Source organism: Kryptolebias marmoratus, linkage group LG5 (assembly GCF_001649575.2).
Source record: "Kryptolebias marmoratus isolate JLee-2015 linkage group LG5, ASM164957v2, whole genome shotgun sequence".
NCBI lineage: Eukaryota > Metazoa > Chordata > Actinopteri > Cyprinodontiformes > Rivulidae > Kryptolebias > Kryptolebias marmoratus.
Genome location: NC_051434.1, coordinates 652,909 through 664,936, shown reverse-complemented (window position 1 = coordinate 664,936; position 12,028 = coordinate 652,909). Strand labels below are relative to the sequence as shown.

At 44.9% G+C, this 12,028-nt stretch overlaps 2 protein-coding genes across 2 annotated transcripts in view; both read right to left on the bottom strand.

Annotated features, from left to right (window-relative positions):
• pleca (plectin a) overlaps positions 1-3,810 on the bottom strand; it is a gene marked incomplete in the record, with an annotated part of 89,410 nt that extends 85,600 nt beyond the window's left edge. Inside the window, 3 exon segments of the mRNA XM_037975754.1 lie at positions 750-893; positions 3,155-3,192; positions 3,636-3,810. Coding sequence (XP_037831682.1) covers positions 750-893; positions 3,155-3,192; positions 3,636-3,795 — 342 coding nt within the window.
• Positions 3,811-4,660: 850 nt separating this feature from the next.
• Positions 4,661-9,946, bottom strand: eif3eb (eukaryotic translation initiation factor 3, subunit E, b). Its single transcript, XM_017438520.3, has 13 exons — positions 9,810-9,946; positions 8,756-8,873; positions 8,128-8,245; positions 8,010-8,052; positions 7,517-7,621; positions 7,315-7,440; positions 7,092-7,216; positions 6,887-7,013; positions 6,702-6,803; positions 5,934-6,043; positions 5,495-5,597; positions 5,279-5,413; positions 4,661-4,973 (listed from the first exon to the last, which is right to left on the bottom strand). The coding sequence occupies exons 1-13, from the start codon at positions 9,897-9,899 to the stop codon at positions 4,935-4,937; spliced, it is 1,341 nt and encodes a 446-aa protein (XP_017294009.1). The 5' UTR covers positions 9,900-9,946; the 3' UTR covers positions 4,661-4,934.
• Positions 9,947-12,028: the final 2,082 nt, after the last annotated feature.

The window sequence follows — 12,028 nt, the reverse complement described above, 5'->3', positions numbered from 1 at the left end:
GTGAGGGGGTGAGGGGGTGAGGGGGGACTGGGTCGGGGGTTTGGCTCAGTCCACCCATCAGTCCTGAAACCCGGAGGCCCTGCCAGCTTTCTGCCCTCTGAGGCTCCTGGTTCACACTGACGGACATTTTTCTTCCCCACAAACAACAACAACAACGATGGAGCCATTTTATAGTTTTTATTGTTTTTATTTTATATTTGTCCCACTTTGTTCTGACTCTGTTGGGTCCGGTCCAGCTGCTGATCACAACTTTAAACTTATCTTTACCAAAAATGATCCAGTTTCTTACAATCAGCACCAAACTTTTTCACTGTGACTCAAATATGGTTTAATGAGGTTTAGAAATCATTGCATTCTGTTTTTATTTACATTTTACTCAAACTTCCAACTGTTTAGGACACTTGTTGTGTTTGAACCTGCAGATTTCTGCACCTTTCAGTTTTAGAAGCAAGTTAAATTAATTTATTAGTTAAATTATTTTATGCACTTTAAAGTGGATCTGTCTAAAATCTGTTGTTTTTCTGTCCATAACGGCTGAAATCCAGCAGGCAAGAGGAAATAATTTGTCTCGATCTGTGGGGAACTGTGCTGAAACTGAACCGGGTCTACAGTGTGTCCTAATTCAGGTCCAAACAGACCCTGTTCTGGTTCTGATGAGGCCGATTCTGGTCTAAAATGTTTCTGGACCTGAGCTGCAGGATCAAATCTGAACCAAGCGGTTCTGAAATGACAGAAAACGACTTCCTCACCTTCTGGGTTCCTGCCGGACTCAGAGGTTCTGACCCGGCTTTAGGAGGCCTCCTCTTCCTCTTCCTTGCTGCAGACGTCGGAGCTTCCTGTTTGACGGCTGCAGATTCTGAGGCAGGCGGCTTCTCCTTCTGCCGTTTCTTCCTCTGAAACAAGAGTCAGGTGAATTACCTGATGGTTTGAGGAACCGATGCTGAGTCAGCAGTCGGAATGCTGGCTCCATCCCAGATTTATCCAAACAAACAGGAAGTTGTTTCAGATTAAACCTGGAAAACAATCAGATGTTTCGGACCTGACATGTTCTGCCTTCGTTAATCAGTCGGGTTTCACTGTTTCCTGCTGCAGGATTTACAGGATTGAATCTGTGCAGCTCTCAGGGTCAGGGGTCAGGGGTCAGGGGTCACTCTTATCACAGAATAATGAACAGTTATGAGTTCTGAAAGGACTGATTGCGCAGCAGCACGAGATACTGTCTTTCAGCTGGAATAAAATCCTTCTTACAGCTTCCTGTTGGTTGTTTTAAATAAATATGAGGATTAATTTGGATTCCAAACACTCCTGCCATCGTTAGAGACTTTATTTATTTCCTGAAGAGTTTCTGAACAGCCTGAGGGCCGATGCACGGCGGCTCTGCTGTCCTCACACGTCTCTTTGTTCGGCCACTCGAAGGAAGTGGACTGTTACTGACGACGAAACAAAGAGCTCCACTCATGGAGGCATTTCACTCATCTCACCCACACACACACACACACACACACACACACACACACACGGACGGCCCAGTTCAGCTCAGACATGAAAGGTTTGGATCACTACAAACACGACGCTCAGTGGAAGCTGGAAACATCAGGAGCGGGAAGTTTGAGCGCTGCTCATTTCTGCAGCAAACCATCCTGAAGAGGATCTCAGCTGTTAGCTGATCATTCGGCTGATTTTACGGCATCTTCAGTCATTAATGCAGTTTTCATTCAGTAATAAAACTCTAACAAACTGATCATCATTTACTGTCAAAGTGTTCTGGATCAACGGTTCTCCAGTTTTCTCTCAGTTTCAGTTCTTACAGCCCAACATTTTCAGAGGAATGTTTTCTTTTTTAGTTTTTCTTGTGCTGAAGTGAAACTGGGAGGAAAAGCAGCCAAAGTCCAAAGAAAACCTTCTGATTCCAGGAAAGTCTGGATGGTTGGGAGGAAAATAAAAGCTGAGGTTCAAACAGCTTCTCTAAAAGTCCAAACTGAGTCTGACTTCCTCTGAACGTCATCAATAAATCAGCTTCAGGAGTTTTTATAGAAGAATTCTCCATCAGATCCTTCTGATGAAGACCAGAATCATGTTCTTCTTGGACCCAAAGGGCCTAAAACCCCCTGAGCCTGAATCAGGTCCCAACTCTCTGATCCTGCTGCTGACTTTCACTCCCTGACTCAGTACTGAGCTGTAACTGGACCGGAGGTCCTTTATTGGACCTGATAGGACCTGGTAGGACCTGCTGGGACCTGCTGAGACGTGTTGGAAGCTGCTGGGTCCTGGTGGGACGTGTTGGATCTTGGTGAGGTCTGGTAGGACCTGCTGGGACCTGATAGGACCTGCTGGGACCTGCTGGGACCTGGTAGGACCTGCTGGGACCTGGTCTCTGCAGCAGCAGGTGTGTCCCAGCTGTCCAAGCATCATTTCGGTTCTTGTTAAAGTTCCTCAGATCCTCACATCTAACTGAACTCTGCAGGTTGTTTTGCAGCAGCAGACCTGCAGGCTCTGCAGGTCTGCAGGATCTCAGGCTCCACATGAACCCTTCATGACGCAGAAATCCTGACCAGGTTCGACTTTTGCAGCATTTTTGCTCCAATCATGTCTGATTCTGAGTGAGCGAGGCCCCCTTCAGGCTGGAGCAGGTACTACAGGAGGACCAGGACCAGACAGAACATCTGGTGGTTCCTTCTGTTGGGGTCAGGACTTTAAAAAGGTCAGGAGGTCATTTTCACTACAACTATTAAACACCTACTCTGAGAACGTAAAAACTGAATGTAATGATTTTTAAATCTCATATTTGATCCACAGTGGAAAACAGCAAACATATCAAATATTAAAACCAAACATTTTTACTTTTTCTGGGAAACTAACTTTGATTTTGATGGCAGCAACATCTGTAATCTGTGGCTGTGAAGTAAGAGGGATGAGAAAGAAACAGCTGGAGGAGCATTTAATAACTAAGGTGAATAAAATATGAGTGAAATTAAGTGATTGCAGGTCCCAACTTTTCCAAACTGGGGTTGTTCAAAAATAAATTTTTAACTATCATAAAGCCAGTTTGTGTCCTTCTTCCAGCCTCTGCTGCTGTCAGTTTGTGCTTTGGAAGCTGAAACGTTTAGAAGTTCCTCGTTTAAAGAAGCTCAAACTGAAATCCGACGTTCCTCACCTGAGCCGCAGATTTAGACCTGGAGCTGGACGCCATCGCTGGGAGGAGAAAACAAACACAGAACATGTCAAACAAAACTAAAGCTGGGATATGTGGTTGCTTTAATGTGGCTGAACCTTTTCCAGAGTCAGAGATGGTTGCTGCGGTTACCATGACAACCAGACTTTTCATTCATGAAACTCAGGTTCTGTAAAAAAACTGGAGAAAGTTCAGTTTTATGGGCTTTTTTTGACTAAATTATACTGTAAGGCTGGCGGCTCTCAGCAAGTTAAGTTTAAGTTAAGAGTAAAAAGAGCCACTGTGCCCCCCCCCCATCCACCCTGTGGGCTCCAACCACAAACTGCAGACGGAGCTTCTGGGAAAATAACTACCATGTTGGAAAGGAAAAAGTGATGTTTTTCCACTGAGCGTTCAGGAAATCTGACTCACTGAGAGCCTCCGCCCCCTCTGAGGGGGGGGCGGGGCATCAGGGACCACCTACCTGCCAGGTACCTCTCCATGGACGGCGAGGAGCTCTGGTTCCAGCTGTAGCAGCAGAAGAAGAAGAGCCAGACCAGGAAGGTGGCCACGACCAGGAGCAGGACCCAGAGGAGCCGGGCCACAGCCGGGTTGGTGGCGGCCCAGGAGATCAGGGCGTCCATGTTGGAGCTGCGGGGAACCGATCCGAACGTCTCCAGAACTGGTTCCTGAGCGTGACTGCAGCTCCTGTCCTCTCGGTGCCGACAGCAGCAGCAGCAGATGGATACCAGCTGTTCCACAAGAGGCCTGGCTCAGACCTCAGCCCACGTCAGCTCCGCGCGTGTGTGTGTGTGTGTGTGTGCGAGCGGCTCGGAGGAGTGGCCACGGCTCACAGCACAGAGTTGAACTCAACCACTCCCCTGAAGCAGACGGAGCAGGAATCCTGGCCCCGTCGAGTGATGGGGACACTCAGAAATGCACCTGAGGCGGTTTCAGCTCCGGGTTTGATCCCGAGCCAGCTCAGACCTGTGAGGTGACAGAAAGATGGCCGCCTCGAGGCGCCGAGCTGCGCTTTAAAGACCCGACAGCCAATTATTTTGCATGACGAGACAAACGGTACGTTCAGGTCCAGCTTTCCTTTCATTCACAGGACCGGTTCCACTGGGTTCTCACCCCATCAAATATTTACTGACAGCAAGAAGGCTGCAGGAAGTCATTCAGTCCTCAGACTGAAGGTGTGGACAGAGATTAACGAGGACAAACAGCTCCTGCAGGAGGGATTACAGAGAGCATCACCTGAGACACGGCAGGGTTCGGGTTCCTTTAAACCACATCCAGAAGATATCCGTTCTACCTGCAGCCCAGGAGTCCAGGACCAGGAGTCCAGAACCAGGACCTGGAGTCCAGAACCAGGACCTGGAGTCCAGGACCAGGAGTCCAGGACCAGGACTGTGCAGATCAGAAGTTCAGAAAGAGCTTCAGACTCCCTGCAGGAAATAATGATCCTGTGGCGCCATCTAGTGGCCAAAGAAAGACATGACAGATTTCTAAAGGAGCAAAAAACATTTAATAAAATTAGATCAACACTTTAAAAGAAAATTAAATTAGTGACACGTTTTCAACAGGTTCTAATATAAAATAAAATAAAATAATTATAAATAATAAAGGAAAAGCCTAACAGGCCGAGCTGCCCTCTGACAGTTTTACTGGAGTTGTTTAGTTTTCTAACAGCGGTGGGTAAACTGATGAGTCATGGTTACAATAAACTGAATAAATATTATCTAAAGGAGCCGTTTGGTTCTTCTTCACTCAGGTTTTCTCCTCAGTAGAAGCCGGAGTCCTGAGCCGCCCAGTTTGGAGTCTGAAAACAGAAAAATATCAAGAAAATAAGAACCGCTGAAGAACTGAGGGGTTATTTATTTAACAACACTCAAACTGTGAAAGATAAATAAATGTCTGACTTATCACTGTTTATTCCTGATCACTGAAAACACGAGTTTATTTCATTAAAACTGGGTCAGAGTGAAAACATCACTCACAGAATTTAAGCTGGATCTGTATTTTCATTAAAACAAGAATAAAATCCTCCCTGGTTCTTGGTTTAATCAGTTTTCTGCAGCAGAGGCTCAGACGGATCCAGGCTCTAACAGTAAAGAAGAAATTCACCTCGTTCCTGCTGCTGTGAGCCACCTTCTTCTCGATGTTCATGGCCAACATCTGGCTGCGGAACGATAAGCTCTTGGTCTTCTCGATCACCTGCTGGTACGGCGACACGGCGTTGTTTCCCATCACAACGTGGCCCTGAGGCAGGAAGTCAGAAATAAAGTCACCTCAGCAGGAGCCCGTTTAGTCCCACTTCCTGGGATCAGAACAAAGTCTCACCAGCTTGGAGTCGATCTTGGCATCAAGCCTGGCGTTCCGGATCAGATTAACGATCCACCTCTCGGCCTCCTCGGGCGTCATGTTGAGTTTATCTGCCAGCATGCTGAAACCAACACGTTTCATTTATCCTGGGTTCATATTTTCATAAGTCAGAGATAAATAAGCAGCAGCGGTTTGTCACAAACAGGAAGTTGTATTTCTGATGACCACAGAGACACGGACTGCTGATTGGTTCCTCCGGTCTCTCTTTGCTGCACAGACAACATTAAATATGTTTGTTTGTTTTAAAGCAGGATCTGCTTCTGTGCCTCGTTTCATGCAGGATTGAACAAAGTTTAACATATTACTGCCCCCTGCTGGTGAAAACAACACAAAGAGACACGATGGCAGCGAGACGAGTCTGATGTCCTCCATAAATCTGAGTCCAGGATGAACGTACCTGATGCTGATGCACTGATGGATCCGACAGAAAGTCTCAAAGATGAAGAGGCGAGCGTTCTCAATAAAATCCTCAAGACAAGCCACCAGGAAGAAGTCGTTCACCAGAACCTGAAAACAACCAAAAGTTCTTCGGTTTCTAACTTCACAGCACTTTCAGATAAAATAAAGACTTCAGTTAATACATGTGGCTATGAAATAAATAAATGTGACTATAAAAAAGGACAGAATTATAAAATAAAGAAACTGTGAGACAGAGTTTGACTGAATTTGACTAAAAACCAGAAGATTGAAGCTCTGCGTGACAATAAATCATTATTTCCTTCAGTCCGACAGTCTGATCTCTCAGACTGTAACTGAAGAAACATGAGGTCACAAACAGAACCCGTCTCTGAGGTTTTCACCTGAAACACTTCCTTCCCCACTAATGAAAAGGTTTGAAACTGAAGCTTTTACTCTGAAGTAAAACATCTGATGCCATCTGTAAGGTAATAAAATCTTTTTTAAAGACCCTGAATATTAAATCCTCCTGAGAACGAACAAACAGCTGATTCATACTTCCATCATTCTGAGAGGACAGCTCAGGTTTCTACGTGAAGAGTAAAGACTCATTTCTGAGAAGGTGTGAAGTGCGACACTGCAGCTGAAGGTTCCCACGTCGGACAGCTGCTCTGCTCTGAAAATTAAGCTGAAAACCAGACGAGATTCTCTGAGGCCGAATGAAACGCCTGCCACCAGCACGGCTAACAGCTCAGAGCAGCATCCTTACCGACTCGCACTCCCTCAGCTTCTTCTGGGCGCTGTCGAAGTCAAAGTTCACGTAGAGACACTCCACGAACTCTGTGATGGGGTCTTTGTAGGTGTACGACTCCTGCAGCAGCAGAAACAACACAACTGCTGAGGGATAAACACAACCTGGACTGATTTCATGAAAATTATTGCCGTTTTTCTGACCTGCTGAATGACTTTAACCAGGTCCTTCAGAACCTGTCGGCGTTTCCTCACGTCTTTGTTGGTGATGACGGCGGTTGTGAGGTAACGCAGCATGTGAGGGCACATCGTCTGGATGGCGTTCAGGTACCTGAGACAAAACGCAGAAAGAACATGTTCAGGTAACCTGGTAAAACAGCATGAAGGGTTTAATCTGCACATGACTCACTGAGGCTGGTACAGAAACAGGTCGATGATGTTGTCTCGACCTTTAGGATGGTTGAAAAACACAAAGAGGGACCAGTGGATGAGCCAGGTCCTCTGCTGGAGCGACTGGAGCGGCGAGCTCACCGACTGAACGGAGAAACCAGGAAGTGTCAACAAAAATACCCACAGCTTTTCTTTTTCCTGACGAATTCATCTAAAGTCAGTATCCACAGACCGATGCTTACGTTGTTATCGATGGTCTCTCTTAGTCGAGTCAGATCTTCCATAGCAGCTTCCCAGTTCTGCATGAGGATCTCAGAGGCCAGTTTTCCCCACAGCGAGCTCAGAGCGTTCCTGTCTGTCGAGGGAACCTGACAAACAGCCACAAACTTCATACTCTGGACCAAAACAGCTCAGATCCTTCTGCTCACATGAGGATTTTCTTACCAGAACACGGAAGAAGTAGAGGTACTCAGCGGCCCCGGAGTAGTTCCCACACTCGTACTGGAACTTTGCGTACCTGTACAGCGTGTCCAGGTACTCCTGACGAAACTACAGGAGGAATAAAAACCACTCTTAAAGACAGCTCCAAGACAACCTTAAAATGCTGCTGAAAGTCTGCAGGGTTGGATTTATTCTGATTCAGAGACGCTGCAGAGCTGGAAGCAGCTCAACAGGTTTCATCTTTCACCCAAAATTAACTCTGTTCTTTAATCCCAGCGAAGAGCATCGTCTCCACGGCTGTCAGACCCGACTAATCCAAAACAAATCCAACCCGCACATCCGATCAGAGCCAGAACAAGAAGAGTTCCTCTGATTACTGAGAGGGGAACGAGCGTCGGGCCGTGTTCAGGATTCGCCTCCAGGTGGCAGCTGGTTGTTATGGAAACACGTTCTACGGTTCCAGAGCAGAAAACCTTCTCAACAGGAAGAAACTTACGTTGTGTTTATCTGACAGGTAGTCGAACAGCATCCTCCCGTCTCTGATGAGAAAACAGAAGGCAGGTTTATAGATCAACATCGTAAACAGAGCTGCTGAAGGCGGGGTTTATGAGCACCTGGTGGACTGCATCTGCCGAGTGGTTTCTGGGTCTTCAAACATTTTAACGATGGGTTCGGTTTCTGACTGGAGCTGCTTGAGCTGAGCCACCACGGTGCTCCTCTTCTCCCTCAGGGCTGAAACACAGAGATCCAAGTCAAACCCACAGATGTTTACAGCTGCGCACCACACTGAAGACAAACTCAGGTTGGATTAAAAACATGTTTTAGGTGCAGAATAACGCCAGGATCGTTCTGAGCTGCAGCCACGGCTTGATCAGCTGAGGCTCGCAGGCCTGATGTTGAATTTTCTACACATTTAAAACCATTTTACTTAAAATAATCGCAGAGTCATCGGCTCGGCGGCGTCTCGAACTGCTAACAGTTTCACTGCAGACGTCTGACAGGAAACAGGTGAGAAATAATAATTATTGGTTGGATCTTCTCTCCTCCAGTGGACTGAATCTTGAACGTGGGGCGGCTGCAGAGGTGGGATGATGTGGGAAAAGAAATAATGTGCACAACCTCCACTACAGTTTTACGAGCTGTGCACGAGAAAATAAGCTGATTTTAAGCAGAAACAACAACTGGAGTCCCCTCAGAGAAACATCTGGGACAGATGTTTTAACTGGACGTGCTTTTCCTTACAGTGGGGGATTTCTTTGTCCGGGTACAGGTTTTTGTACACATCCATGGCGAAATCCACCATGTTGGTGTCGCTGAGGAGGTCCAGCTTTCCCTGTAGAAGTTCCTTCTCATTGTAGATCTGAAAACAGAAACAAAGTTCACCGTTTCTGATCCGTCATCTGTGTGTCTTTAAAACCACAAGACTGAGCAGAACTAACAGTCCATCATTTCTTTATGCTGCAGTAATTTATATAATTTATATATTTATATGGAAATACTGTACTACAGGTAATACTACAAAAACAAGGTCAGTGTTTAGTTTGACCACCATGATTTTCCCTCTGAAAACCTTTCAGGTTCCCTGTTCTGTTCTGTCAGGATGATCCCACACAGCTGAAATGTTGAATTTTTGGCTCTGAGGAGAACAGAGACTGAAGGAACACTGGCTGACATTCAGCCCCAACCATGACAGAACCCCCTCCGTGTTTCACAGATGGCTGTAAACTCATCTGGACTCCTGACCTCCTCTAAGCACACTGATTAAACTCTAAATGAAAACACTTGTAGGACCTGGTTCATGTGGTTTATCAACTCTTATAGAATTCAGAACTCAAAAGGTGCAAAACAAAACAACCAATGCTCTAAAAATCTTCACTGAACACTGAAAAACTTTAAAAGGCCTGCTATTTATGTTTGAAATATTATAAGAAAGTCAGACTTCTTTTAGAAAAAATAAATAAATAAATGAGATCTAAATGGGAATTTTTACCCAGTTTTGTTTATGAATCAGGAGATTTTCAACAGTTTCTGTCCGGCTAAAGCTAACATCCTGATAACAAATTAACTATAAAACAACCTCAGTTTACACCATGGTCACTTAATTTTTATTTATTATTTACAAATATTACAGCGACACAAACATTATAAGAGCTAAATCAGCGGCTGACAGATTAGCCGTTAGCCGCTAGCTGTTAGCCGTTAGCTTGTTGCTAAATTCGTGTTTAAATCAGATCAATTCTCGCTGAAAATCAGCTTCAGAACATCTCAGCGTTAAATAAAAATAAAATCTGTTCACCTCTTTAACTGACAGGAACTCCAGCAGAGGAAAAACCAGGTGTCGGTCCAGAAAATGAGCTATTCTTGTTGTCAGGTCGTATTCCGCCATGTTGGCCCCGGCTTCAAAATCAAACTTTATTGACAAGAAAAAAAACAACCAGAAACACCAGCGACTGGAGATGACGTCACAACAAGCAAAATGATAAAAACTCAAATAAAAAGAACCATTTATTGTGATATAAATAAATATACCGACTCTGGGAGGTTTTTTATTCATTCTGTTTTAAAATTTAAAATTAATCCAAAATCTGTTTGACTTCACCAGTTTTTAATAAGATTTGTCAGACGACATAAAGAAGAAGAAAGAAGTTTTAGCATAAACCCCAGGCTCATCGTTGTATTCTTATCGTTTTTTTGTATTTATTGAATTTTTAATTCACATTTTCTGGTTTATCATGATCTCGTCTGATTGCAGCATCACTAAACTTCCTTTAAAACAGATAAAAACATAATTTTAAAGGAAACCATCCCTGTTTGTTTCTGTCATCAGCCTTCATCCTGCAGCAGGAGCTCTGTGAGTGGAGAAGAGTCAGACTCCTCCATGATGGGATGTTCTGCTGTTTTACTGTCAGAGAATAAAAATCCGACAGCCTCCACCTGGGAAACAGCAGGTCCGTCTCACAGAGAGTTCCTCCTTTACTGTAATAAGATTTTATTTTTATAACTGATGATTTTAATTAATCTGCTTTATTTGTGATTTTTGTTCAGATGTTTGCAGGAAGCTGATCTGAGGAGGAAATCAGGGAAAGCAGGAAGTGTTAGGGAGGCTTCATGAGGGAATTAAATAAAATGTTCCTGCTGAACAGATGAGAAAAAGGAGGTTTTTAAAGTTTTACAGCTGGAGCTTTTTCCTTCTTCTTTTAACTGCTTTAATTTGCTCACAGACACTAAAACCTGATGACGGATGAGCAGCTTTTTAATTTACACATTAAAGAGAAAAACCACCTCTGATCTCAGGTATTAAAGTAGCTTCATCTGTTTTATCTGGATTTCAAACAATGTTTTCAGAAACTGGATTTCTCCTGAATGATCCGTGAAAAAAGGACCAAAGAGAGGATGAGACCTGCTTCCTTCCTCAGAACCTTTGACTCTGCCTGCAGGGTTCTGGGATCAGAGCTGGTACCATCATTAACTGGTGCTGCTGGTTCTGATCCTGGTTCCTGCTGTGGTACCAGCTGGTACCGGTCCGACCCGCAGAGAGGAGACAGGAGCATCTGTGGATCGTTCAGCTAAAAATATTAACACAAATAAAATCTTCCCACAGAAATATCCGTTTTGAGCCAGAAACTAAAATCAGTTCTTTTATTTTGACCACTCTGGGACTTAAAATAGAACAAAAATAAGAAATAAAACCAAAAAGCTTCATTAATGAGGAGTCAGAGTGAATGTCAGGATAAAAAGTTACAGGAACTCATTTAAAAGTAAAAATGCTTCTGAAAGTAAAGTTATGCAGCGTTTTAATGATGAGCTGTATTTAAAAAGGTCGTCAGAGCGTCAGAGCGTGTTCGTGCTGCAGCAGGATGAACTTCAGAGGAACGAGGAGCTTGTTTGTTGTTTCCAGCAGCTGTAAAACCAGCGAGTCGAGGCTGAATGAGTTCTTACCGCTCAGCTTGTTATTTTCCTGCAGGGTGTGTATTATTAAATCACTTTCCTTTCATCGCCTCATGATGCAGACGTGAATCACCTCAGTTACAGCCGCTCTGACTGACAGGAACCAGAATTCTCCCCGGAGAAAAGATCCTGTCATGTTTTGTCAGGAGCTTTTGTTCAGAAGGAGACACCATCATGATGGGAATCTGTGGTTTGTCTGCATGAAAACAAACAGGAAGTGAAAGACCAGGATTCAGCTCATTGGTTCCAGGTGGAGGTTCTGGACTCAGCAGCACCTTGATTCTTGTCTGTTATAGATTAGCTGCTGGGTTTGGGATCCCACAGCCGACTCACGGCTGCAGGTCTGGGAGTTCAGACCCTCCCCTGGTGGACAAACACATCCAGGGTCAGAAACTCAGCGAAGCTCGGACCTCCTGGCTGAAGAGTTCAGAGCAGGAAGTGCTGCAGAGGACGTCCGTCCCAGAGATCTGTCAGAGCAGATGTAGAGTCAGGCTGACTCCCCCCTCCTCTCCCCCCTCCTCTCCTCCCTCCTCTCCTCTCCTCCCTCCTCTCCTCTCCTCCCTCCTC

Coding starts and splice junctions, on each gene's coding strand:
- eif3eb (XM_017438520.3), bottom strand. CDS start 9,899: ATGGCGGAATACGACCTGACAACAAGAATAGCTCATTTTCTGGACCGA. Junction 6,804..6,886: donor TGGTTAAAGTCATTCAGCAG/GTCAGAAAAACG, acceptor CTGCTGCTGCAG/GAGTCGTACACCTACAAAGA. Junction 5,414..5,494: donor CCAAGATCGACTCCAAGCTG/GTGAGACTTTGT, acceptor TTCCTGCCTCAG/GGCCACGTTGTGATGGGAAA.